We start from the raw sequence: 27,820 nt of genomic DNA on the forward strand, positions 1-27,820 counted from the left end.
ATAATAATGCACTGGACGAACAGGGGAACACCAATCGATCCGTATCCGACGGCACAAAACCTCGCCAAAATCGAACGGAAGAATGGCAGAAGACGGAAAATCAGCAGCGGGGGCGGCGGAGACGGCGCCACCAGATGCCCAGCTCTTTGGCCTTCTCGCCAATTTCCTCCAGCAGGTGCCTTATTTTTAGATAATTTATGCCTCAGAGTATATGTTCTGAATACCTGATGAGATCTCTGACCTGGGTATTTGAATTTGATGGATTTGAGTTATGGGTTTTCGACTTTTCTGTATCAATTTATGGGGATTCACTTTTTGGGGTAAAATCTGGTTCAAGTTTTAAAAATTTTACCATTCTGTTATTGCGGTTGAATTCTTGGTGAACTATGGGATGTTCTTTCATTTATTAATCTCCTTTCAAGCTATATCATTCTGCAGAATTTTCCCTGTAATATATATTGTTTGGTCATCTTAACGATGGGGTAATGATTGGCCTGTTTGATTCTCACCTCTCACTGATGTGGAATCATCTGTTTTTGATTATGTATGTATTTTTGTATGCACCTAAATATGTTACTACCCTTAACTTTACCAATGGTAGAATTTATTAATGAATACTTCATTTTTATTCACTATATATTCATTATTAGGTACGCGGAATTTTTAGAAATGAGAAGATAGGTTAAATTTGGCCAACTCAAATGAGTCTTTCCCCAAATACTTGGTATCGGCTTCATTAATCTCTTTCTCTTTCCACTCTAATAAAGGGTCATAGTTTTGGCTAGATACATGAAAGAAAACCAAAGGATGAAAATGTTGCTTAGCAAGGAACAAAATATCTTGTTATGGGTGTAGTTTTGGATAGATACATTAAAGAAAACAGAAGATGCAAATGTTGCTTGCCAAGGAACAAAATATCTTTGTTATGGTTATAACTTTGGCTAGATGCTTGAAAAAAAACCTAACATGAATGTTGCTTAGTACTTAACACAATATCTATGTGATGGGCTTTTACACCTTTAGTCAGAATACTAGTTTCACTTAGAGGGGATTCTCTTCATGGATGTAAAGCTGAGATTTTTGTTGTACCACAACTACGCTTTCTGCAAACAAATATGCGTATAAATCAGCCCAAGTTTTTGTCTCTATGTGTCACACTCTCGGGTGAGGTTATGCAACGGATGTTAGTGTTCTTCTTTCCCATGGCCATGGAAGATGTTGAATTTTAGGCATCTCAAAAGAATAAAACGGATGTTACTGGTGACGTTGCTATGGAAGATGCTGGTCAAGAGTGCAATCAATTATGAGTGAAGGAGGGAGGGGGATTTCAATGGAAGAGAATGTAGTTTGAAGAGCTAGAATGGCACTTGTTAAGAGGATGGTCATTAATTTTTTGAGATGAATGTGTGCTAAATATTGCTTTTTCAATGATTGGTATGCAAATTACAATAATTAATCTGCTGAAACATGACTTGTGAGAAAGTTGGGTTGGAGTTGCATTGAGATTAATTTTCAGCACCATGTGGTTCCACTTTATTATTGAAAGGTTCAGTTTAAAGTTTAAAGACATGCTCCAACTTGCATCTGTGTTCCATTTTTGATACAGTGTGAGAGGAAGAACCAGCAAAACACATGTAGAATTTGTGATAAAACAGTGTAAAATGCAAAGCTGGTGGAATGATGATATGAAAATTAGGGTTTAAGAAAACCTCAAAAGTTGAATTAGTGTAAATTCTTACAAAGTGTCTCGAGATGCTATTTGTACTAGGGTTATAGTGGTAATAAATTCTAGCCATCACAAACCAATTCTTCTAATCTTGGCCATTCATCTATAGTTAAAAGTCACATACTAGTCTCATGACTATTTATTAAAGCTAATTATATAAATACCTACAAAAACCTAATAACATAAAAACTACCATAAGCTAAACTAATAAGAAAATAAAAACATTATTAATTCAAGAATATGCTCTTGCATCAATCTCCCCAGGTGGTGAGGAACTCAATTTTGACTAGAAAACTTTTATCACTTTAGCTGCACCTCTGCATCAATCTTTTCAAGTTCTTCCTCTACAATCCAAGTGCTTTCTCTTTTCTTGTTGGTTGCCCAATGGCCCCAACCATTTCCCCCAAAATCGCCTATATTGATTGCCCCTTCTAGAGATAGCGTCTCTAACTTCCAAAACTTCCTGAATAATATATGGTCACACTCTTAGCAATTTCATGATATGTGGTTATGCTCTTGGCAATTGTTCAAGTTGCTCAGTCACTGCTATATCTTCGTCAAAACCTTCAAATGGATACAAGCTAATTTGTAATTCTGGTGGTAGCTCAATCACATAGGCATTCAAGCTAATTTTCTTAGGAATCTTGCATGGTCCAAACTTCTTGGACTTCAATTTCTGGCAAGTACTAAGTACCCAACCTTTTTCACCTCAAATGTACAAGCACCATATCACCTTCTACAAGTTCCTTGGGATAACGATGTAAATTTGTTGCTCTAGCAAAAGAATCATTGTTGGCCTTTAAGGATGTCACCTCCTCATGGGCATGCCTAATTTGTTCAGTAAATGCCTCCACATCTGTCATGACCCCAAGGATATAATAGTAATTAGCAGTAGTTATTTTGTTATTTTAGTTGTTTTATTTTCTGTTTTACTTTGTAATATAATTACTTACCTAGGAGAAGTAGTTATACAAAGCTACTAGAGCTGTAAAAGGATCATTGTGAAATATATCAAAGTGAGACTTCTGATTCTCTCCCTCTCGAATTGTATAGCTCTTCCTCCTGCAACTTCTCTGATCTCTCTCTTTCTCTGTTATGTTTGAAATACTTCCCCAATTCTTTCTATAATTCTTCCCCAATTCTTGCTATATTCCCCCCCTTTTAGTCTAATTCCCCCTTAATTTCTTCTAATTTTCCTATTCAAACTCTAGGCAAACCCTAGGATCGTGACAAATGGTATCAAAGCTGATCAATTCTCGGCTATGATTCCAGCAATTCTTGCTCTTAAGAATTTTGGCAAATTCATTTTTGGTTGATTTTTGACGCTCCTCTACGGATTAATTTCCAACAGTTATTGGTGAGATTCTAGGCAACAAAACAGATCTGGGCGAGCATGGATCCACAACGATTGCAATTGAGATTCCGACGAGAAGGAAGGCATGAAGTGGATGCAGGTTTGGGGCGATTGTTGAACTACAACAACCACAATAAGACTCCAAGCGATCTTGAATTCGCAACAAATCGAACGCAAAACCGAAGGATCATTGATCTGTACGTAGGAATTCACAACGAATTGAACGCAGAACCGAAGGATCGTTGATTTGCAGGCGGGCCATTGGCAATTGCTTTCTGTGACAAACTCAGATCAGATTGATTCTCACATGATTTTCGATCAACTAGATCTCGGTTATTGAATCCAAAATGGGTCAAGAAGTGATCTTGATTGAAGTTCAGAGTTAATGATTCTCAATGATGAGTTTCGAAATTTCAATTGCTGATTCCAGAAAACTCGTAGCAGTGGTTCAGATTTTTGAAGGTGAATTCTGACGGTTGATTCTCGATTGTTGATTTCCAACGCTTCTTGGCTGTACGGTTCTTGGAAACTACTCAAGTGGCGATTGACAGATTGCTGTTTCAGAGGCAAATTTTCAAGGATTGGAATTGTGGTGGAGATGGAGAACGAATTCTAGGAGAAAGTTGCTAACCTCAGTAAAAAATTGGACAACTTAATGATTTTGATTTCACAGAGATTCTAGACCAGTTTACCAGAGAAATTTTTTTCAAGATCCACTATAGAACTGATTCTAGCAGGAGCTGAAATCCTACCAAAGGCCTTCGATTTGCAAGAAGCTAATAACTCAACTAAATTGGATCAGGAATTTCTGACTAAAGGATCATTTATCAGTGGGGAAGGTGGTGCCGGATTACTTCCTCAGATTTCTAACTTACGAGAAACTGATGAACAATTTGAATTGAAAAACAATATTGATTCATTAGACAACTTGACTATAAATCTTGCTGGAGATGAAAGTCGGGAAGGAGATCATGTTTTAGCCATCGAGGAACCTGCGAAACATTCTCATCTTTTCCCATCCAATTAGGATGTCAGGATAGGAATGGTACTTATAGGAATAGTCACTGTGATGCCATTGGAGGAGAAATCTATTGAAGGTAAACCCATGGTGTACGTTGTCAAACATGAAGTAAAACATGTTTTTAAAGCATTCCTAGAGTATGTAAATGTTGAGGAGGATGAACAGTTCAAGGTGATAGAGCTACTCGTATGTCACGACCCAATGGTTAACTAGAATGGCTATGCTGTATTTCTTTTACTTTAATTGTTACACTTATATTCCAGCTATCAATTCTGTTAGAATTAGAAAGGCCACATGTGAGGCTTTAGGAAAAGGACAAAATAGTTTGTTGTAACTGCTGGAGGGGGGATGATCTGCTGCATCCACACCCACGTTAAGCAGCACCAATATGTATTCATCCCATTCCATGGGAGAAGGCATGCAAAAATAGAATACAACATTATCCTATTCTCACTCTCTCATCTCACTCAATTCTCTTCTCCCTCTATTCATGTTATTCTCCCTAATCTTCTTCTAATCTCTCCCTCATTCTTCCAATTTCCTCCTTAATTTCCTTCTGTTCTTGGCCATAGCTGAATCGGATTCTTCCAATTCCCAAACTGATCCTAGGTTAAGCCCTAGGATCATGACAAATTGGTATCAGAGCCACCGTTTCTCGGCGGTTCTCTCTGTTAAGTGATTCCAGCGAATACAAGGACTCCAACGAGTTTCCTTGGTTACAGTGTGATAGGCGAGTGCAAGCATTCAAAAGGAATCAAGACCGATTCAAGAATTTAGGTGAATTCTAACCAGTGGTCGGTGATTGGGTGGGAATTCCACTAGTAATATTAAAGTCACTTTGATCGTGAGTTGATAGCGAGAAGAAAGGCGTGATCGAAGCAAAGCCTCGATTGATTTTCAGCGAGCAAGATTAGCATCGATCAAACGAGGAGACCATTTCAGTCATTCCAATCCGACTTGTCCGTACGATGAAGCAAAGCTAAGCGAATTCAGCTTCCCGTGAGTCTGACAAAGGAGTGGCTCTCGGCTTGAGAATTCCGAAAGTGTGTTCGAGTCTTGAAGACGAAGCCGACCATTGACGCTTGGCCACAAATTTCAGTGAGTCTTGCTCGAAGTGGAAGGGAACACAGCTTCAACGAACTTGGAAGCCAAGTCGTAAGCTACTGCAACCACCAAATTTTCAATTCCGCATAATTTCGTTGGTTGCATCGCATTCGCTCAAGGAAGGTGAGCAGCCCAGATGATCCTAGAGGCGACAGTCTGTCGAAGGTGACGCGGACCAATAGGCGTTCGTGATTGTAGCGGACGAAGAGTGCGGATGTCCTAAGGCGATCTTGAGTCCATTGGAGGTTGACGCGGACGGCCAGGAGGTCGTGACTGGAGTGGGTGTTGTGATTTGGACTCGGGAGTAGGTGTAGCGATTGATTTGGCAGTGAATTATGGTGATTTTGGAATCAGAAGCAATTGCAAATTGTGCTGGGAGCCTTGGGCGGTGATTGAGTAGTAGCTGTTCTTTGGATGCGATTTTGACTTGAGTGTAAGGCAGGGAAATCAGTTTTCATAGTTAAGGTCCAGGTTGAGAAGGATTGAAGGGGACTTGGCCTAGCTGGTCCGACGGTGTTTTCGGCAACTGCGGTGAATTCATTGAGCAACGAATTCTAGAGTCCAATGAGTCAATGGAACTGGAAGTTCCGACAACTACTCACCAATCACTTTCCTAAGGTTACGAAGATTGAGCTTGGGCTGAAAGCTGAGGCCGAACGTGGAAGGAAAAGCAAATTCGAGCCAGCCGATTCCAGTGGTGAAGCTGACAGTCAGTGTTTGAATTTCTGCAGGCGTAATAGGAGGTGATTCCAATTGAATTCTAGGCTGCTAGTAAGGTAAACAAAGGGTAGTTTCGACTTTGAATTTTGGTTAACTTTGTTGAATGGAAGAGGCAAAGAAGAGCAGTATGTATATAGCTCCTTGGTCTTCAAAGTATGCTGATTGTGAAAAATCAGCTAAGGGAAGCAGGGCACACATGAAACAAATGGGGTCTCAATTGCAGTCGAATGATGCTGCATTTTCAGTGGTTAATTTTCATGCAAGAGAGCAGCCTCAATTGCAGCGGACTAGTGCTACATTTTCAGTGGGGTATCCAACTCGTGAAGCTAGGGGAGGCAGTGCATACATGGGGCAGATGAGCCTTCAATTGCAGCAAAAGAAAGCTTCCTTCATAGCTGGAATGGAGCCTCAATGGCAGCCAAAGAAGGCTGCATTTTCAGTTGGCAGCAACAGGGATAAAGGAACAAGCATTGGGATTCATGAAGAGTGCGAAGAATTTGGCCGTATGTTCCGTGAGAAGCTGCAAGAGTTTGCGATGATACTTATTAAGAAGTATCATTACAACTTTTCGGTGGAATACTTTGATGATTATCGCGAACGTTTTAACAAAGAGGAATTTCTCAAAATGGACCAGCCAAAGGAGAAGTTAAGATGGCGGGAAGGGGATTCATTGCTCACCTCCAATGTTGAGCAGAAGAAGTGTACCGGTTTAAGCAAAATTGATAAGGAAGATACCAACTCATTACTCCCGTTGGCTAGTGCATGGGCTGAAGGATTTGGTGGTGTTCTGGATCAGAAGTTCGTAAGAAATGAAATAGCATTGGATCAAGGAAATCTAACTAAAGGATCCTCAATCTACATAGATATTGGGGTTGGAATCCTTCCTTCTATTTTGGACCTACCAAAAGCTAAGGATTCTTTGGCTTGGGGTAAAATGGGCAGTGAGAAGGTGGAGAGGGCTGAGGAGTACATGAAAGAAGAGGGTGAGGAAGAGGAATTGGAGAATGGAAGTCTCTCAAGCACTCTTACTAGTGCTGAGACACTTGATGCTATTGATTTTTGGAAACAACAGAAGAAGGAGCCAGAAAAGCCTCTTCACCAAGTACTTGAGGAGAAGGAACAAGGGATTGCACCAGGCACTTTGCTTGGAACATCTCACATGTATGTCATTGGCACGGGCACACAAGACAAAGCAAAGGTAACATTGCAACAAGAAAAGTTGGAGGTAATGTACAGATTTTTACCTACAAAGAGGATTGAAATTGTGTCCATAATTGAAAAGGATAGGGTTGTAGGGCTGACGACAGATTTGGAACCATTTTTAACGGCACTAAGGAAGAGGCAGATGGATGAAATTGGTGTGGCAGCAAGACATAATGTTGTTGTTGATGAGGAGAAAGAAAAGAGAAGGCAAAAGAAAAGGGAAAAACAAGATAAGAAGAAGGAAAAGCAAAGAAGTAACCATTGGGTGAAGATGGGCATTGGATAAAGAAGCAACAACTAGGTGGTAATAAGTTTCTTGGGGATAAGAAACCTTTCAAGGAGAGGGAATTGTCACGACCCAATGGTTAATTAGAATGGCTATGCTGTATTTCTTTTACTTTAATTGTTACACCTATATTCCAGCTATCAATTCTGTTAGAATTAGAAAGGCCACATGTGAGGCCTTAGGAAAAGGACAAAATAGTTTGTTGTAACTGCTGGAGGGGGGATGATTTGCTGCATCCACACCCACGTCAAGCAGCACCTATATGTATTCATCCCATTCCATGGGAGAAGGCATGCAAAAATAGAATACAACATTATCCTCTTCTCACTCTCTCGTCTCACTCAATTCTCTTCTCCCTCTATTCGTTCTATTCTCCCTTAATCTTCTTCTAATCTCTCCCTCATTCTTCCAATTTCCTCCTTAATTTCCTTCTGTTCTTGGCCATAGCTAAATCGGATTCTTCCGATTCCCAAACTGATCCTAGGTTAAGCCCTAGGATCATGACACCGTAGAGCGTGAAGATATGTTTAAAAGTTACTTGGTGGATCTTCAGAAACATGAGAAGGAAAAAAACTCCAGAGGAGTAGAGGAAACAATTGAAGCGAGTCGACGCTTCTCAATTGTTGCATCTGTGGGATATTGCAGATATCGTGGTAGTTGAACTAGTCTTAGCAGAGGTCAAGGAAATTTTTGGAACTAACAAATCAATGGGAGAAGAGAGCCTTGACATGAAGATCTTCGAGGTCTACATTTTATGTTTGTAGGAAAAGCAAAAGCAAAAGAATGTAAGAGAAAAGAGGGAAAGGCTTAAGAGGGGAAAGAAAGGAAGAAGGACAAAACATCTAGTGAAAGCTGGGATTAGATGGCAAACAGGGCTAGTTGTTGTGAGTTCTTGGGGATAAACACTTTCTCAAAGAGGGGGGAATTGTCATGATCTCAAAGATATAATAGTAATTAACAGTAGTTATTTTGTTATTTTAGTAGTTGTATTTTATGTTTTATTTTGTAATAGAATTACTTACTTGGGAGAAGTAGCTATATAAAGCTATTCGAGCTGTAAAGAAAGGATCATTGTGAAATATATCAAAGTGAGATGTCATGTACTAAGGGTAATTAGAAGGGCAATAATGTAATTAGTTATATTAGTTTGCTAGGAGATATTTGGGTGTTTGTTAGGAGCACATGGGTGCTGTTAGAAATTAGTTAGGGAGCTAGCTAAGGCCTATAAAAAGGTCCATTGTAAGAAGAGAGGGTATGCTGAAAAATTGATATTAAATCTCTATTTTCCTTTCTACATTTCTCTCTAATTCTCCCTCTCGTTTCTCTCTATTACTCTCTCCCTTTCTACTGATTTCTCCCCCATTTCTGCCCCTTTTCCCCCTCCTACAATTCTAATTTCATTCCCCAATTCCTCTTCTAACCCATCACGAACCCTAGGTTCGTGACAAATGGTATCAGTTTGGCTGTGGTTTTGATTCGAGTTCCGACGGTGATTATCGGTGAGTTCCGACGGTGATTATAGGCTGCTAATTTCCGATCGAAGGAGAGCAAGCAGTTTCGACTCGAAACTGTACGCGGATTCCGTTCGAAGAGACGGATTCCTTCGACTTCTTTGCTGGTGAGTTCCGACACCCTAGGCTGCTAATTTCCAAGTCGGAAGGTGTTTGAGGCAAGAATATGAGGCTTGGCAGCAAGCGAGCCAGGAAGTTGCGACTGGTGTAGGAGTTCCAAGAGATCGCGGTTGTGTAGCGGGGTTCGGCTGGAAGGCAACGAAGGAAGGGTGGTCTACAACCACTGAAGTGCGACTATTGAGGCGAGCGGGAGTCTGTCGAGGTGAAGCGGATGACCCATTGTAGTTGCTACCAAATTTCGAAAATACCAGAGGCGAGCGCAATTGGGCTGGGAGCCTGTGGACGGTGATTGGGTGGCGACCGGTGCAAGAAGGAATTGGGCTTCGATTGATCGAACAGCAATTCTGATCGAAGCTACTAAAGTCAAGGTGATTTAGCGCATCTAACTCCAACGAGCCAGGTGATTGTCGGTGCTTTGGGGCGATCCAGGAAGAGGACCCAGATCAGAGGCGTTGAAATTCAGATCTAGGAGAGTGCTGTTAGGGTTGCCGCTTTGATCGGAAGGCACTGTGTGTGCTACGGTTTGGGGTTGCCTTCTGAATCGTGTTGGTGACCTGTGCTTTCCTCCTTGATCAGAAGGAGATTACGACCATTCTGGAAAGCCAACTCAGAGCATAACCGAGGGAAGTAAGCTTGATGCATCACTGGCCATAAGCTGAAGCGGAACTTAAATCGAGAATCAAACTTTCATAAACTTAAATAAAATTTCAAAACATGCTTTATAGCATTCATATAAAATCTAGAGTTTATTATTGAAAAACTTTATTTCAATAGAAAGAAGGAAAGAAAAAAAAACTTGGATTGGTTTATCTAATAGACATCCTAAAAAAACTGAAATTAAATTCTTGAAATCCCTTTGAAAATGCCACCACGCGCTACATCCATGCTCCAACCTCCTGATTCATAGCCACTTAAGGGGGGTGAGATAAATCTCAACAAGCACAAATGAACTATTAATCGTATTTAAACATGTGGTAACTTGAATTTGCAATATGAGGAGACATGATAGATTCTACCAACTTGTAAGGGTAAGAACCTTCGCGCGTAGCTACTAAGCTCTAGTCCCGCAACTTGCTTGTAATCATGACATGAGGGACCATAAAACTTAATTTCATGAATTTATTTAAACACGAAAATAGTTCATAATGCACTTACCTTCAACTTGATTGGAATAAAAAGATCTTTAACTCTTTTCTCTTAATCAAAACCTTCACACCTTGCTATCTTGCTTGTAGTAAGAAAGGAATAAGGGACTAACAAAGAAAAGAGAGGGAGGGGGTTAACCAACTAAGGAGAGGGGAAGTGAAGAATTATGAAGGGGGAAAGCCATATTTATAGTGCCAGAGTCTTGTTTTCCAAGAATCCTATTTGGTAAGAATCCTAATCAAATATCCTCTTTTCCATAAGATGAAATATTCTTAAGAATTCGTGTGTCATGGTAGGGCTAAAATCTGGTCTATCTAAATGTCAGCTCCCGAGGATCTGACTGGTTGGACGATTGAGAATGGTGACCGAGAAGAAGAAAGAGAGAGAAAGAGGGAGAGAGAATATGAGAGAGATGAGACAAGAGAGAGAGAGAATGGAAACTTTCGAGAATATTCATTAATCATTGGAGAAATGACCAGCTCATATATATCGCTGATCCCACCTGTCCCATGTGCGGTAATAGATTACCGTTGCTGGGAATGTACTAGCTCCCTAATGCAACAACAGACAATTTATAACTCCTGAAAGCATACTTTCTAATATACTACTTACTACCCTTAGTATAGCCCAATTATACTGGCACCCTCTCCTTATCTCGCGACACATGACAATTACCCTCCCCTTCAAAATCTTCTTCTCCTCAAGAAATGCTGAGAAGGCTTGCTGCCTGAGGGAATTGCTTGAGAATATCTAGAAGGTATTTCCAAGTATTGTTGTCGGGATGTAGGTTAGCCCACTGCACTAGCACTTGAACGATGGGAGCCCCTTGTTTGTAGATGACTCTCCTATCAATTATAGCCGTAGGTTTCTTCGGATTGCCATTTGGATCAATGACACAGGGTAACCTTGGGCTAATGGGCTACTGTCCCACTGCCTTCTTAAGTAATGATACATGGAAGACTAGGTGTATATTGGAGTCATCTGGTAGCTGTAATCGATAGGCCACACTTCCTACACGAGCTAGCACTGAAAATGGTCCATAAAACCTCAGACTGAGCTTCGAACTGGCCTTTCCGAGTAAGGTTTGTAGATGGCTCGGAAGCTTCAAATATACCCAATCCCCCACCTAGAATTCCCTTTCACTTTTCCTTCTATCAGCAAATTGTTTCATACGATTCCTGGCCTTGGCCAATTCTGTTTTGAGTGTTTGGAAAGCTTGCTGCCTTTGTTGAAGTTATGCATCCAAGGTTGCCACTGTAGAGGACTTCCTAAGATTGGGTAGCAAGGTTGGTTTGTACCCATACAGGGCTTCAAAAGGAAACCTCTTGATGGAGTTGTGGTAGTTGGAGTTATACTACCACTGTGCCAATGCGAGCCACTTATGCCAAGACTTCGGTTGTAGGAAACAAACACATCTTAAATAGGTCTCCAAGCAGTGATTTACCCTCTCGGTCTGCCCATCAGATTCTGGATGGTAGGCCGTGGACATGTTGAGTTAGATCCCTAGTAAGCCCATCAATTCCTTCCACAATAGGTTAGTAAAAATTTTATCCTGGTTCGAGACTATAGCTTTAGGAATTCCATGTAATTTCACCACTCGGTTTAGGAACACTTTGGCTATCTCTTGAGTTGTGTAGGGGTGTGTCAGCCTTATCAAGTGGGCATATTTTGTAAATCTATCCACTATGACCATAATGCAGTCCCGCCCCTCCGACCTGGGTAAGCCCTCAATGAAATCCATTGAGATACTTTCCCATGGTCCTCCTGGTATATCTAATGGCTGTAACAACCTCAGAGTAGCCACCGTTTTAGATTTGCACCTTTTGCAAACATCACAACTCAGCACAAACTCCATTACATACTTTTTTAGCCCTGGCCAATGAAAGAGCTACTTAACCTTGTGATAGGTAGTGATTATGCTGGAGTGTCCTCCTATTGGTGAACAGTGCAGCACCTCCACATTCTTTTTCTTCAAGTTTTCATCCTTCCCTATCACCAACCTTCCTCTGTTTCGGGTAAGGTCATTGGTCAAGGTATACCCTTACTTGGCATTAGGATCCACTACTAGTTGCTGTAGGAGCTCTCGGATGCTCTCATCCGTTCGAAGCCACTTCATGGTGCCAATCTAGAACTACCACTATGAGGGCAGCAGCATGCCCTTCTTCGTAGCACCTTGATAATGCATCTGCAGCTAGGTTTTCCTTTCCCTTTCAGTATTGGATTACATAATCCAATCCCATTAATTTGGTCATCCCCTTACGTTGCAACTGAGTATGTAGTTGTCACGACCTTGGGTATTATAGGGGCAAAGCTATAATTGAGTTACAATTACTGTTAGTGGGTATTTTTGTAATTCGGTTACAGTACATGGGTGTTGTTATTATGTTATTTTCCCTTTTTATCTTGTAGCTTAGTTGGTTAGAGAGCTTTATTTGGTAGCTAAGTGAGGTTATATATATTGCCTCAGCTGTAGGAAGGGGATATGCGGAAAATGAATTGAATACTCTATTTTCTCGCTAATATTTCTCCCCTCTCTCTCGGTGATCTCTTCCCTTATCTTCTTACTGATTTCTCCCTCTCAACTGATCTCTTCCCCAAATTCTTCTCTTATCATTTGTTGGACGAAATTCAAAGTTGAAGATCGTTTATGAAGGATAAGGCCATCCGGCCATGTAGATTGAATTGTTGTAACTTATAATTTAAAGTTTGAATGTGTATGTTTAGATTTTAGGTTATCTCTATAATTTAGGAGATAGAATATCCTATCTCATTGAAATGTTTCTTGTCCCCAAGAAACTTATTACCACCTAGCCATTGCTTCTTTATCCAATGCCCGCCTTCTCTATCTGATTTTTCTTTCTTTCTTTTCTTGTCCTTCTAGGCCTTTTCTTCTTCCTCGTTCTCAAGTATCCAAGATCAATCCCTGTCGTAATTCGGCCTAGAACTTCAATAGGAGCAAGTTGATAGAGTTCAAGTTTAATACCAGCAGCAGTTGTTCCTACACCTCCATGGTGCACCACAATTGCAAATTGAAAGATATCATCAGCATCCTCGAAATGCAGCAATGGAAGATTGCAGATTTTCCTTGGACACTCGTACCAAGGCTGCTTGTGAGCATTAGCCTTAGGAGCTGGTGTAACTTCAATTTCAGCCAACAAATCATCCTTCCATATGTTAGACAGCAACTTGGATTTTCTAGTAGGAGCAAAAACCAACACAGCAGCGATAGTTTTGTTTTCTTCAGCAAACCCTTCGATTCCTTCCGCTATATCCCTTAGTTTTCCTCCAGCTAGTGCTGTCTTCACTTTCTCGTTGCCTATTTTAACCCAAGTCAAATCCATATTTTGTTCCGAATGTGATTGTTCCTCAAATTTCGATAAGTCTAAAATCTGAGGAAAGGCTTCAGCACCATCATCCACACCGATGGCTGGTTCTTTAGTTTGATTTGTCTGATCCAATGCTGTCCCATTTTCCACAAACTTCTGATCTGGAGCAATCCCAAACCCTTCCGCCCCTGCACTAGCTACTGGGGGTAATGAGTTGGCTTTGGCCTCCTCTATCACTTCATCAATTGCTTCCCTAAAATTTCCTTGCAGGCTTTTAGTAGATGCATCTTGGGATATTATTTCTTCTTCAAAAAGATCTGAAGGCTCCTTTTGATCTGTTGCCCTATCAGAATGCTTCTTTTTCTGCCCAAAGTCTAGAGTAGGCAGTGAATCGGATGTTCGTAATCTTGTCTCCTCCTTCGGCTGCTCCGCTCCAAGGAATTCCTCCTTGTTAAAACTTCCATGATAATCATCAAAATATTCCACCGGAAAATTGTAATGATACTTCTTAATTAGTATCATTGCAAACTCTTGCAGCTTCTCGCGGAACATTCTACCGAATTCCTTGCACTCTTCTTGTATTACACTTCTTGTTTCCTTGTCAACTTGGCTAATCTCCTTCTCAAAATCCTTTCCCCATGTTTGATGCTTCTGGTCAACTGAAAATGAAGCATTCTTTGTTTGCCATTGAAGCTCCATTCCAGCTGAAAATGAAGCATTATTTTGCTGCAATATAGGGCCCATCTGCTCCATGTATGCACTGCTACCAATGGCCTTATGATCAGGTCGTCCCCCTGAAAATACAGCACCCTTCTGTTGCGATTGAGACTCCATTGGACTCCTTCGTGAGCTACTTCCCAAGGCTTCACGAGCAGGACATTCCATTGAAAATGCAGCATCCTTCGGCTGCAATTGAAACCCCATTTCAACTGAAAATGAAGGATTTTTCTGCTGCAATTGAGGCTCCCATGCTCTCCTACATGCACTGCTCCCCTTAGCTGATTTTTCACAATCAGCATACTTTGAAGACCAAGGAGCTATATGTATACCGCTCTTCTTCAAACAAATTATCCCAAAATTCAAGCCAAAATTAACCTTTGTTTACCTTACTAGCAACCTAGGATTTGATTGGAACTACCGCCAAAAAGAGCTTCGGAATTCACAGCCAAGAATCACCCATCCAAATTCACCTTCAAAAATCCACTCCCAGCTGCTCCGAACTTTGCTCAGCTTCTCCACTTGCAGCTGATTCTTAATCAACAGCCTTCCACTTGCAGCTGATTCTTAATCAACAGCCTTCCTTGCTTACCGAAGGCACTGTCAGACACCACCGTCTCTGACTCTCTGCTGCCGCTACTCGCAATTGCTGCAGATTCAACAATCGCTTGGCCTCGAATCCGCTTCAGCTTATGGCCAGTGATGCATCAAGCTTACTTCCCTCGGTTATGCTCTGAGTTGGCTTTTCAGAATGGTCGGAATCTCCTTCCGATCAAGGAGGAAAGCACGGGTCACCAACACGGTTCAGAAGACAACCCCAAACCATAGCACACACAGTGCCTTCCGATCTAAGCGGCAACCCTAACAGCACTCTCCTAGATCTGAATTTCGGCGCCTCTGATCTGGGTCCTCTTCCTGGATTGCCCCAAAGCACTGACAATCACCTGGCTAGTTGGAGTTAGATGCGCTAAATCACCTTGACTTTAGCAGCTTCGATCGGAATTGCTGTTCGATCAATCGAAGCCCAATTCCTTCTTGCACCAGTCGCCACCCAATCACCGTCCACAGGCTCCCAGCCCAATTGCGCTCGCCTCTAGTATTTTCGAAATCTGGTAGCAACTACAATGGGTCATCCGCTTCACCTCGACGGACTCCCGCTCGCCTCAACAGTCGCACTTCAGTGGTCGTAGACCACCCTTCCTTCGTTGCCTTCCAGCTGAACCCCGCTACACAACCGCGATCTCTTGGAACTCCTACACCAGTCGCGACTTCCTAGCTCGCCTGCTACCAAGCCTCATATTCTCGCCTCAAACGCCTTCCGACTTGGAAATTAGCAGCCTAGGGTGTCGGAAATCACCAGCAAAGAAGTCGGAGGAATCCGTCTCTTCGAACGGAATCTGCGTACAGTTTCGAGTCGAAACTGCTTGCTCTCCTTCGATCGGAAATTAGCAGCCTATAATCACCGTCGGAACTCGAATCAAAACCACAGCCAAGCTGATACCATTTGTCACGAACCTAGAGTTCGTGATGGGTTAGAAGAGGAATTGTGGAATGAAATCAGAATTGTAGGAGGGGGAAATGGGGGAGAAATCAGTAGTTAGAGGGAGAGATATTAAGGAAAAGAGAGGGAGAAATAGAGAACAGAAAAGAGAGGAACAAGAACGAGAGAGGAAGAATGGTAGAGGAAAGAAAATGGAATTTCAATTCAATAATTTTCAGCATACCCTCTCTTCTTACAATGGGCCTTTTTATAGGCCTTAGCTAGCTCCCTAACTAATTTCTAACAGCACCCATGTGCTCCTAACAAACACCCAAATATCTCCTAACAAACTAATATAACTAATTACATTATTGCCCTTCTAATTACCCTTAGTACATGACACTCATCTCCTATTTTCTAAGAGAAAAGATAAGGATAGGTAGAGTATTTAACTTTTTGTTCTTGGCTCATTTAGAATTAATCAAGCATTATTTTTCCCGCTTGTTTCATGGTATCAGAACATAGGTTAAGCCTCAAGTTTTTTTTTTTTTTTTCTGCCGTTTGTTTTTCCCTTTTTTGAAAAGATCACGACCGATGCAAACCAAAACCCTACCCTTACAGAAACTTCAGCCACCAGTTCCCTAAGTGTTGTTCACCATTCGGCTCCTTCTCAATCTTTTCCTAACATGTCCAGCCATTCAATCAATAATCACCCACTACAAATTACTCACCATAAGTTAAATGAGAGTAATTTTAGGGGAGTGGTTTCAATCAGTTTTATTGGTGATCAAGGGCAAAGGAAAAGTAGGATATTTGACTAGTGCGACTCCAGCTCCTTCGCCAACAGACACCTCTTATGGCATATGGGAGGCAGAAAATTCAACCATCATGGCATGGTTGATAAATTCTATGGAGACTAGGATTGGAAGGACATACCTCTTCCACAAAACAGCCAAGGAGATTTGGGACTCGATGCAAGAGATGTATTCAGATTTGGAGAATTCATCTCAAAGCTTTGAGGTAAGGTCAACCATAAGAAACACCAAACAAGGTAATCTAAGTGTTACAGATTATTTTAATACTTTGGTAGAGTTATGGCTTGAGATGGATTTGTTTTATACTATTACTTGGGAGAGTGTTGCTGATAGTGTTAAATACAACAAGATGATTGAAAAAGATCGGATTTTCGATTTTCTCCATGGACTTAACAATGATCTAAATGAGGTACGTGGCAGGATCTTAGGCACTAAATCTCTGCCCAGTTTAAGAGAAGTTTTTGCAAAAGTTAGAAGAGAAGAAAGCTGTCGAAAGATTATGCTTCAATCGATTGCTGATTTGACTAATCAACATTCAGCCCTTGTTACTGTTAAGCAAGGGGATTTTGGTCAAAAATATTCCGAGAGAGATAAGCAATGGTGTGATCATTGCAAGAGACCGTACCACACACGAGAGACTTGTTGGAAGATCCATGGCAAACCAACTGATTGGAAACCAAGGAATAAGCGAGAAGGCAACAGATCAGCCTATGTGGCTGCTGCATCTGTTGAAGATGGGCCAAAACCAGGTGGGGAAAAAGGATTAAAACCAAACCTAAATATGACAGAAGAACAAATACAAACATTGTACAGGCTGCTTAGTCAAGGAACAAGATTGGCTGATTCCTCTAATTCTCAACCTACAGCCTTCGTTGCTCTGCAAGGAACCCTCATTGCTCTTTAGTGTCAAAACAGATTCCTAAGGATGTATGGATAATAGACACAAGGGCATCTGATCATATGTCAAGTTCTATGGAATGTATAACCGAATATAGGCCATGTAGAAAGCTGATTGAGATTTCTATGGTTGATGGTTCTACCTCTCCTGCTTTGGGTCTTGGTAAAGTGTGTATTTCAAAGTTAAAGCTTGATTCAGTTCTATATGTTCCAGGCTTAAGTTACAACCTGTTTTCTGTGAGTAGGATTACAAGTGACATGGATTGCAAAGTAATCTTCTTTCCATCCTACTATTTATTTCAGGACTAAGCCTCGGGGATGATGATTGGCAGTGCTGAAGCTAGGGATGACCTCTATTGGTTGCCCAGGAACTCATTAGAAACTGCTCATTTGAATAAATTTGTTTTCAATGTTAACGCTAATGCCAAAGCTATGTTATGGCATGAGCGGTTAGGGCACCCTAGTTTCCCTTACCTTAAATTTTTGTATCCCCAATTCTTCATTAATAAAGATCACACTTTTTCATGTGAGCATTGTACTCTCGCATGGTAACCAGAGAGACCTTGCCAACGGTGGATCAAGTTCCTAGAGCAATCCTGGAAGCTGGGCATGGAGTAGTAGCAGGTGAGTTGCCCAATATCCACCTATCCTATTGACTAGATGAGAGAAACTACTTGCAGTGGGCTCAATCGGTAAGGACATTTCTTAAAGGAAGGGGTGAGATCGGTCATTTCATTGCCTTTCCTCCAAAGGCAACTGATCCTATGTACCCGACATGGGATATTGAGGATTCCCAAATAATGTCTTGGCTGTGGAATGCTATGCTTCCAGAGGTAAGTAGGAATTACATGTTTTTGGGTATTGCTAAGGAGATTTGGGAAGTTGTGAAGTGAACTTACTCCAAAATTCAGGATGCATCAGTGATCTATGAAGTAAAAACTAAAATGAGCGGTTCTAAATAGGGGGGGGGGGGGGTTGTCTGTCACCGAGGATTATAATCCTATGAATGGTCATTGGCTAGAGTTAGACTACTACCATAGTATAAAGATCATTTACAACACGGATGCTGCAACCCTTAACCAAATAGTCGAACGGGATAGGATTTTTGAGTTTTTTGCTAGTCTTAACCCTGAATTTGATCAAGTGAGGGTGCAACTACTTGGTCGAGAAAAACTCCCCTCTCTTAATGAGGTATTTGCTGTGGTAAGAAGTGAAGAAAATAGGAGGCTGTTGATGCTAAGGGAATCTGCCACTGACAGATCTGCAATGACAGTGAACAAAAGAGAGGGGACACGGCTTAGATTTGGGAGACTAGAGGCTCAAACTCGAGCTAATGGAAGAGAGGGACTATGGTGCACTCATTGTAAGAAACCTAGGTATACCTGTGGCACATGCTTCAAGCTTCATGGAAAAGAGGCTGTCTTACATAGGAGTGGAGGAGGATTCAAGAACTTGGTTGCAAGAACCCAGATTTATCTATCACACAAGGGGCAAGAGGAGTACCGGACGAGAGTGAAGGCTGAGGCTGCCAGCAACTTAGATCTCACTCCATTTGATGCTGAGGTGATCAACAAGCTAAAGTCCTTCCTCAAATCAATGCAAGAAGGATCCTGCTCCCTAGCACAATTGGAAACCCCAGGTAAATGCACTCATTATGCATTTTTTTCTACCTTCAATACTGATCGGAATGATGTTTGGATTTTGGATTCAGGAGCAACAAACCATATAACTCCTAACCCCTGTGTATTTTCCACCTATCAACCTCTCAAGACCACCAAAATGATTACAATTGCTAATGGAATGAAAGTTCCTATTGTTGGCCATGGTAGTGTGGATCTTAGCCCTAATCTCTCCATTAAACCAGTCCTTCATGTCCCACACTTATCAGCTAATCTCCTTTCCATCCATCAGCTCACTAAAACCTTAAATTGCCAAGCTGTTTTTTCACCTAATATGTGTGAGTTTCAGGCAATGAAGACAGGGACGAGGATTGGTGTTGCTAAAGAAAAAGGTGGGTTGTACTGCTTTGTAAGGAAGGCTTCTTATCCATCTAGAGACTAGCTACCGATGGCTTGTTCCTCTCAAACTATAGCAGATCATCACAATATATGGTTGCATGATTACCGCCTTGGTTACCCTCCATTTACTCTATTAAAAGTTATGTTTCCTACTTTATTTCATTCTATTGATCCCAGAATCTTTCATTGTGATGTATGTATTCTTTCCAAAGAACATCGTGTTTCTTATCCCATGAGTAATAAAATCAATTCTAAACCCTTTGCCCTAATTCATTCTGATGTATGGGGGTCTTGTAAAATTCCTAATTATTCTGGGGCTCGGTGGTTTATCTCTTTCATTGATGATTGTGCTTGAATGACGTGGGTGTTTTTGCTAAAAGATAAGGCAACTATAGGAACAATGTTGCCAAATTTTTGTAAGATGATTACTACTCAATTTGGAACACCTATATAGAAACTTAGAACTGATAATGCCTGAGAGTATTTTAACCATCATATGCATCATTTTTTCCAACAAGAAGAAATTGTCCATGAATCTTCTTGTATAGATACTCCACAACAAAATGGAGTAGCTGAGAGGAAGATGAGACATCTCTTTAATGTGGCCCATACCCTATTTCATCATCATAGAGTTCCTAAAATTTTTTTGGGGGAGGTTGTCCTCACTGCTGCCTTTCTTATTAATCGAGTACCCACTAAGCTCCTTCACCAACAAAGCCCTCTTACTTGTCTAACCACTTATTTTCCAGATTTCAATGTGCATACTCCTTTTCCTCTTAGAGTGTTTGGGTGTGTATCCTTTGTTCACATATCCAAACAACATCGAGATAAGTTGGATCCAAGGGCACTCAAGTGTGTTTTCCTAGGGTATTCTCCTACCCAAAAAGGATATAAGTATTATTATCCTTCTACTCGCAAGCTGTATGTTTCCAAAGATGTTACCTTTTTTGAGTCCCTTCCTTTTTTTGGTTCCTCTCCAGCTGGTCCCAAGGGGAGAGACTTTAGTATGGGGACTACAGCTTTGATGACACTCTCTTGTCTGCCTCTCAGCATACCCCTCACTCCAGTTCTAATTCTCTTGACCAAACTGTCACAGACTATTATGTAAATAAGGAGAATAATAAGGTAGAAGGGAAAAGGGTACTAGTGTAATATGAATTAGAGTGGCAGTTACAACACATAGGCCTAATTCAAATGTAACTAAATATTGGTGCCAAGGCTTGGTACTTATATAACCAACCCTCACGGCCAGGAGAGATATCTTTTGAAAATTCAATTGATTCAATTTCCCTCTCAACTTCTCTCTCTCTTTCTCTATTTCTCTCCCTCTATTCCTTCTAACTCACCAATTCCCGCGCAATTCTCACTGAATTGCGAGAGAACTCTCTTGTCAGAATCACATTCTGACATAAACCAGCCCTACTACCGCTCAAACAACTCAGCCATCACCAACATGACCTTCTCATCCTCTCATTGACCTGTCCTCTGGCAGTCACAAAGAAAGGCATGATTAGGCTGAGTTGGATACAAGGGCTCTCCTTACATCTACAAGCGAAGGCAGCCTATCCAAGACACTCAACATACACCATTCTCGGATCCTAGTCCAGGTGTGAATCTCATGCAAGATACTTTCTCTTCTGATGGCCCTATCTTTGATGATTTAGACCTACCTATTGCAGTTAGAAAGGGGGTTAAGAGCTGTACCCAACATCCTTTAACCAATTTTCTCTCCTATCATTGTCTCTCCCAAAAGCATAAGAGTTTCCTACTTTCCTTAGATTCAATTATCATTCCTAAGTCAGTAAATGAAGCATTAAAGGATCAGAACTGGAAACAAGCTATGTTGGAGGAAATGAGTGCCCTAAAAAAGAACCATATATGGGATCTTGTGTGTAGACCTAAGGGGATCAATCCGGTGGAGTGTAGATGGATTTTCAATGTAAAATACAAGGCTGATGGCACCCTAGAGAGATATAAGGTCAGGCTGGTAGTTAAGGGATACACACAATCTTATGGAGTGGATTATTTTGAGACATTTGTTCCAGTAGTAAAAATGACCACGGTACGGATCCTCCTCTCATTGGCTGCCTATTTTGGATGGAACTTACAACAACTAGATGTAAAAAATGCATTCCTCCATGGGGATTTGGAGGATGACGTATATATGGAATTGCCACCAGGGTTCCAAGAAGGGCATGAAGGGCAGGTATGTCAGTTCAAGAAAGCTCTATATGGGCTTAAGCAGTCTCCTAGGGCTTGGTTTGGACGATTTTTCTAAGCTATGAAAGCTCTTGGGTATGACCAAAGTAAGGGAGACCACACTCCATAAAACACTCCAAAGAAGGTAAAGTGACAATTCTGTTAGTATCTGTAGATGATATGATTGTCACAGGCAATGATAAGGAGCAAGGAAAACTCAAGGAAAGATTGACCAGGGAATTCAAGATCAAAGACTTGGGGGTTCTCAAGTATTTCTAGAATTGAAGTTGTCTATTCTAAAGCTAGGATCTTTCTTTCTCAAAGGAAGTATGTGTTGGACTTATTAGCAGAAATAGGGTTAACAAGTGGAAAATGGTCTAAAATCCCTATTGAACCTAACAGTAAGTTGTGGAACAACTCTAACAACCACCCGGTGGACAAGGCCTGACATATATCTCTCCCACACAAGGCCTGACATCGCTTTTGCAGTCAGTCTTGTGAGCCAGTTCATGCACAACCCAACTAAGGAGCATATGCTTGTTGTAAGAAAGATTCTAAGTTACCTCAAGGCCACTCTAGGTAAGGGAATTCTATTTAAGGTAAGGAATAAGCTGGACATCAAGGGTTTCTCAGATGCTGACTATGCTAGGTCTATAACAGATAGGCGGTCAACAAGTGGTTACTATGTTTATCTAGGTGGGAACTTGGTGTCATGGAGGAATAAGAAGCAAAGTGTTGTAGCAAGATCAAGTGTATAAGCGGAATTTAGGGCTATGGCCCTTTGCCTATGTGAAGTTTTGTGGCTAAAAATTATCCTTGAAGACCTGAAGATTCAAGCCCAAGGATCAATTAGGCTTTAGTGTGATAACCAATTAGCAATCAGCATAGCCTATAATCCTATCCAACACGACATGACTAAACATGTTCAGATATACTAACATTTCATCAAAGAGAAGTTGGAAGCCGACCTAATTCATTTACCTTATGTGCCATCTAAACAACAAGTTGCGGATATCCTAACCAAAGGGCTACTAGTGAAAAGGTTTGAAGACTTGGTAAGCAAGCCGAGAATGTGGGATATACATTCTCTAGCTGGAGAGGGAGTGTTGGCATTCGGAGATTTTAAGGTGGCATGGGTTTCCTAAAATCAGTTTAGGAAATCTTGCCTAAACTGGTCTTAGGAAACTTTCCTAAGTGTATAGATCTATAGTTTCCTATTGTATCAATTGATTATTGTCCTTTTTATGTAAATCCCTCTTCTATAAAAGAAGAGCTCATGTAATTGGATGAAGTAGAGAAGAAAATAGTTTTTTTTCCATTCCTTACACAAAAAGGTTTATTTTTAGTGGGATGATAAATAGGGCCTTGTTGTATTATTAAAATTGTCATGAAAATTCATGGTCCTTGAGATGGAAAGGTAGGATCTAGAAGCACTTCTCCTGGAAATAAAGTAACGTGGAGTTCATCTCTAATTTATGTTCCTTTGCAGCTCTTTATTGAAAATAGTGGATCGGATTGGCTGTGTTGTGAAATATGCTGTGATATAGCTGAAATGTGTCTAATGCACGTTTGTGATATGTTCATAGTTCCTCAATGAAAGTGATCCTTTAACTGCTGCTCTCTATTTAGTGATGGATGGAGCAGAATGGAAGATAAAAAATCACAATTTTTTACCCTATTTGCAAATGCAAGTGGCAGTAGGGAGCTATAGCATATATAATGTGTAAATATACTAAGGAAGATAGACTCGTCTAAGAAGGTATTATATCATGTCCCTCACTATGTTATGTGCTGACATATGAAGCACTTTCTTGTACACATTCAAACTCGACGAAGCACGTCCTGTTAGACCCATATAGTTGATCATGATTTTCCTTCTCTTGAACAACTCGGAATAATATCACATTTTATTTATATTTAATTGCCCCCACCCCCTTTTAGATTTTTCTTGTTTTTTGGTTCTAGGATCAGAACTTTCAACTTGTTTATAAATAGAGTTTTGTGATATAGACATTAAACATCTTGTTCATATTCTTTCCTGATATGTAGAATGTGAATTACTTTTATGCATATATGCAGAATACATAATTTATTTTTCTCTGTGTGAATGTGATCTAATTTCTGGAACATTATAGGGACAGTGTCTCAATGTCATGCCATATATGTGTCCTGTATCCGTATCTATGCATCCTGCTATGATAGCCTTGTAGGAGGACAATCACGGGATAGACTGTTTGGCCATTAATTTTGTTGCATTAGGTGGACATGCAAGTTGATGTCACTTCAGGTACATAACTTGAGGTAAAGTCAAAATTTCTGGTGTTCTGTTGTGGAATCATTCGTGGACTAATTGAACCATCCATTTCTGCATATTAGGCCCTGTTTTCTTTATTGTTTTATTTTTAGGCCATTTTCAGTTTTTCAAAACAGTAAAAATATGTTTACTTTCATATTTTCAAAAACACATTTTGGAAAATAAGAAAAAAAATTGTAAAGAAAACTCAAAATAACAAAAAGTCGTTTTGACTATTTTCATCATAAATACGTTCAAAATTTTCAAAACACGAAAAACGCTACACACAAAAAGAACGCTTTTTCAGCAATTTCAAAATAAATACTCAAAACACAAAACTGAAAATGAATTCAAAAATCAAAAGTGAAAACCGAAACACGAAGAAAACAACCCCTTAGCTTTTTAATGATGGTCCTGTGATGTTTCCCGTAGGATTTGGCTCCTGGGCAAGAACATCAAAGTGGAATATTTGGGATCCCATTATCATTATTGTCAGACTATGAGGTTTACATGGCTATTTGAAGAATTTATTCTGTCCTTTAAGTATGTGATCTGAAAGGAAGATTGTGCTTGTGAATGCCATATGAGGTTCAATATGTATAATTGCCTAGTGTTATTGTCATATACCTTCCTTTCAAAGAAAATCTCCTATTTGCCCACCCATGCATAGAATACTGCATTACATACCCCGCACGAGGGGGAAAAGCTTTTATCTGGGATCAGTAACGATAAATTACTATCATTTCCAACAATGAGTCTGTACATTCATTGCTGAAAAGATCTTGCCATGTATGCTGTTTATAGTTCTGGACAACATAGTCAGATTTGGAACAATGCTTTATGATTATGACTTGTGCCTATGAGCGTGGTCTTTTGATTTTGCCTTTGAACCTAAGAGGAAACCCGAGTCTTCTGGTTCTATAAGAAAAGATTACTTCCTTTATGCAGTTAATGTCCATATTAAGTTTCATTCTTACATGATATTGTGTGTGATCTGATAAATCCAAAACAGCCTTGAAACTGAACTTCGCATGAATTGGAGTGCCTCAAGTGGACAAAAAAATCTGAAATTTGCTTGCAATAATTGGCCAATTAATTTGTCTAATCAGGTCCTTGCTGCAACTTATAATATTCCCAATTCTTTTATTTAGCTCTTTCCACTTGAGGCGCTAAATTTTATTAGCCAATAGGCAACTTTCTTTAAATTGGAAGCTGATATATTCTTGAATGAGATTGATTTATGTATTTGTTTAACAAGAGGGGCTAAATTTTAAACTGGCATGGTATTTAAGGGGTATTGGGTATAAACTCTACAATCAGTTGTAATATGGGAAGTCATAGCTTCAATTCTCATTGACCACAGAATTTTGGTTTATCCAATCTGGTGGTAGCAGGTATTTACTATAGACTCCGTCGGGAAGGTCCAATGCTACTACACCCTACCTTGGGAAGAATCCTCATCACCACCAACAACAACAACATATCCAGCCTTTATCCCACTATGTGGGGTCGGCTACATGAATTCTAGACTTCTATGTATTTCTGTCTTTTGTCATATCCTCATTTAGATTCATATATTTCATATCAAATTTTAATGTCTCTCCCAAAGTCTTCTTAGGTCTACCTCTACCTCTTTTTGTGACTAATTGTTCCATTTCATCAACTCTCCTCACAGGAGCGTCTCTTAGTCTCCTTCTCACATGACCAAACCATCTTAGTCTAGTCTCTCTCATCTTCTCCTCGATTGGCACTACTCTTACCTTATTACGAATAACTTCATTTCTAATTTTATCCTTTCTTGTATGTCCGCACATCCATCTTAACATCCTCATCTCCGCTACACTCGTCTTTTGCTCATGCTGGTATTTGACTGCCCAACATTCTGAGCCATACAGCAAGACTGGTCTTATAGCTGTCCTATAAAATTTTCCTTTCAATTTTAATGGGATTTTACCATCACATAACACCTCCGATGCATTTCTCCATTTTAGCCAACCTGCCTTAATTCTATGTGCGACATCCTCATGGATTTCTCCATCTTTTTGAATCACTGAATAAAAAGTTAAATAAAACAAAAACAAATGAACAAACATAGAGAGTTTATGTTGTATTTGCTGCAATATTCTTATGCCACAGACTAAATTATACTTATATTAGTGTAAAGTAGGTGAGAGAGTAATTAGTATTTAAAGCCTGGAAGTACCAAAGAATTAGCAACTTGGCTACCTACTTTCAGTTTTACGTGTGGATGAAAGAATGGTGACAAGTTACTCACTGTTAATCTTTTTGCTTGGGAACTTAAAGGACAAGACTGTAAGGTGCTCTCTCTTATAAGGATGCAATAAAATTATAGATAGTTTTGTTAGTTGTGAATTTTCCTATTGGTTTGTGAAAATCACTTTATTGGCGTAAACTCAGGCTGTCCTGCTTGAGCACTGCGTGTTCCTGCTGCTGCTTATATTGATGCATTATTCCTGTCTAGCTGTTGCATGTTTCCGTTTTCTTTGCAAGTAACAACAATTTTGTTCTCGATAAGTAATCTGAACAATACATGTTATGTAGGTAGAAGCATTGACAAATCAAGAAGAAGTTGAATTGCGTTCGAAAATTGAAGCCCTTGGGCTTGAAGTTACAAAAGTACCTCCAAAATCTACTCAAAATCTTGACGAGGTAGTTTTGATGTCTACACACCTCACCAGCTATTTCTATTATCAGCTCCCAAGTTTCATCTTCATTTGTAACTCTGAGCTGTCATTCTGGGATCTTTTCGTTTTTCTGTTTCCAAGTCCGGTTGGGATTAAGATATCCTCATGTTGTTTATTCCTCCGGGAATCTATTTTTGTCTTTAGCTGGAAATAGCACAGGAGTTGGATAAATTATCTGCGAAGTTGGATGATGTTGATGAGATGATTTCGGCAGCCATGGCTGCAGACCCCCAGGTGAAGTCTCTGTTGAGCAGCACTGCCGATGTATGGATGCCGGTGATCACTGCAACTTCCGATGAACGGCAAAAATTTACGGCAACCACCGGAGGTGGTAGTGATGAGGCAAAGGACCAGATTTCTGATAAGTGAAGTCCTAATGTCATTGTTCAATATTGGTTTTTTGTTTTGTTTTTTCCCCTCATTTTTTCCTTCTCGTGTGTACTTTTATTGATCATATATTGTGGGCTCAGCAATCTGAAGCCAAAAGTTTATCTGTACTGTTCTTGATAAATCTTAGGTTGGGCTGCACATAGAGGAGAATGCCCATCTTCATTGCTTTCAATAGTGCTGGCTAATTTGAAACAAGCAAGTTGTTTTTGTTCTATATTGATATGTTAGCTTCTTACACTTTTATGACTGTGAGACTCGGATATATATATGGTAGTGTTGTTCTTTTGTGGTTAGAACGCAGCGGGTTCAAGTTAGAAAAGGAAAATGCTATTGGTACTTTTTGGATTATATCTTAGCCTACATAATATATGTAAAATGACAAAAATATCTCTCATTTAAAGCGGCATGAGACGGTAAGGCATGAAGAGTATTTTTTTCATTTTACATATATTATGTAGCTCAATGTGTAAGCTAAAGGGTACCAATAGCATGAAACATGTTTTTTTCTTTTTCTGTGAAGTGTGGATAAAGTAAAAAATAGAAAGTGCTTAATGCTTGAGGCTTTCTATTTTGTGAGAATTGATTAACAGAATGTTATTTGGACACTCGGGAAATGACATTTCTTGTAATACTCTTTTATTAATATATTGTATTATGTGTATAATCAATGTAAGTGTAAAATATACCAATAAAAAAGTATTACACGAAGTATTATTTTCAAATATTCAAATAATGTTGATAAAAAATCCTTTCTCCCGTACTCTCTCTCTCTCTCTCTCATGACTGTGG

At 40.1% G+C, this 27,820-nt stretch overlaps 1 protein-coding gene across 1 annotated transcript; it reads left to right on the forward strand.

Moving 5' to 3' along the window:
• On the forward strand, nt 1-27,274 carry LOC127787299 (uncharacterized). Its single transcript, XM_052315268.1, has 3 exons — nt 1-175; nt 26,499-26,606; nt 26,786-27,274. The coding sequence occupies exons 1-3, from the start codon at nt 83-85 to the stop codon at nt 27,008-27,010; spliced, it is 426 nt and encodes a 141-aa protein (XP_052171228.1). The 5' UTR covers nt 1-82; the 3' UTR covers nt 27,011-27,274.
• Nucleotides 27,275-27,820: the final 546 nt, after the last annotated feature.

This window comes from Diospyros lotus, chromosome 12 (assembly GCF_014633365.1).
Source record: "Diospyros lotus cultivar Yz01 chromosome 12, ASM1463336v1, whole genome shotgun sequence".
Classification (NCBI taxonomy): domain Eukaryota; kingdom Viridiplantae; phylum Streptophyta; class Magnoliopsida; order Ericales; family Ebenaceae; genus Diospyros; species Diospyros lotus.

What these genes read in the sequence shown, in the direction of transcription:
- LOC127787299 (XM_052315268.1), top strand. Translation starts at nt 83, where the DNA reads ATGGCAGAAGACGGAAAATCAGCAGCGGGGGCGGCGGAGACGGCGCCA. An exon ending in TCGCCAATTTCCTCCAGCAG is followed by an intron (nt 176 to 26,498) that starts GTGCCTTATTTT and finishes CATGTTATGTAG; the next exon opens with GTAGAAGCATTGACAAATCA. An exon ending in CTACTCAAAATCTTGACGAG is followed by an intron (nt 26,607 to 26,785) that starts GTAGTTTTGATG and finishes TTTTGTCTTTAG; the next exon opens with CTGGAAATAGCACAGGAGTT.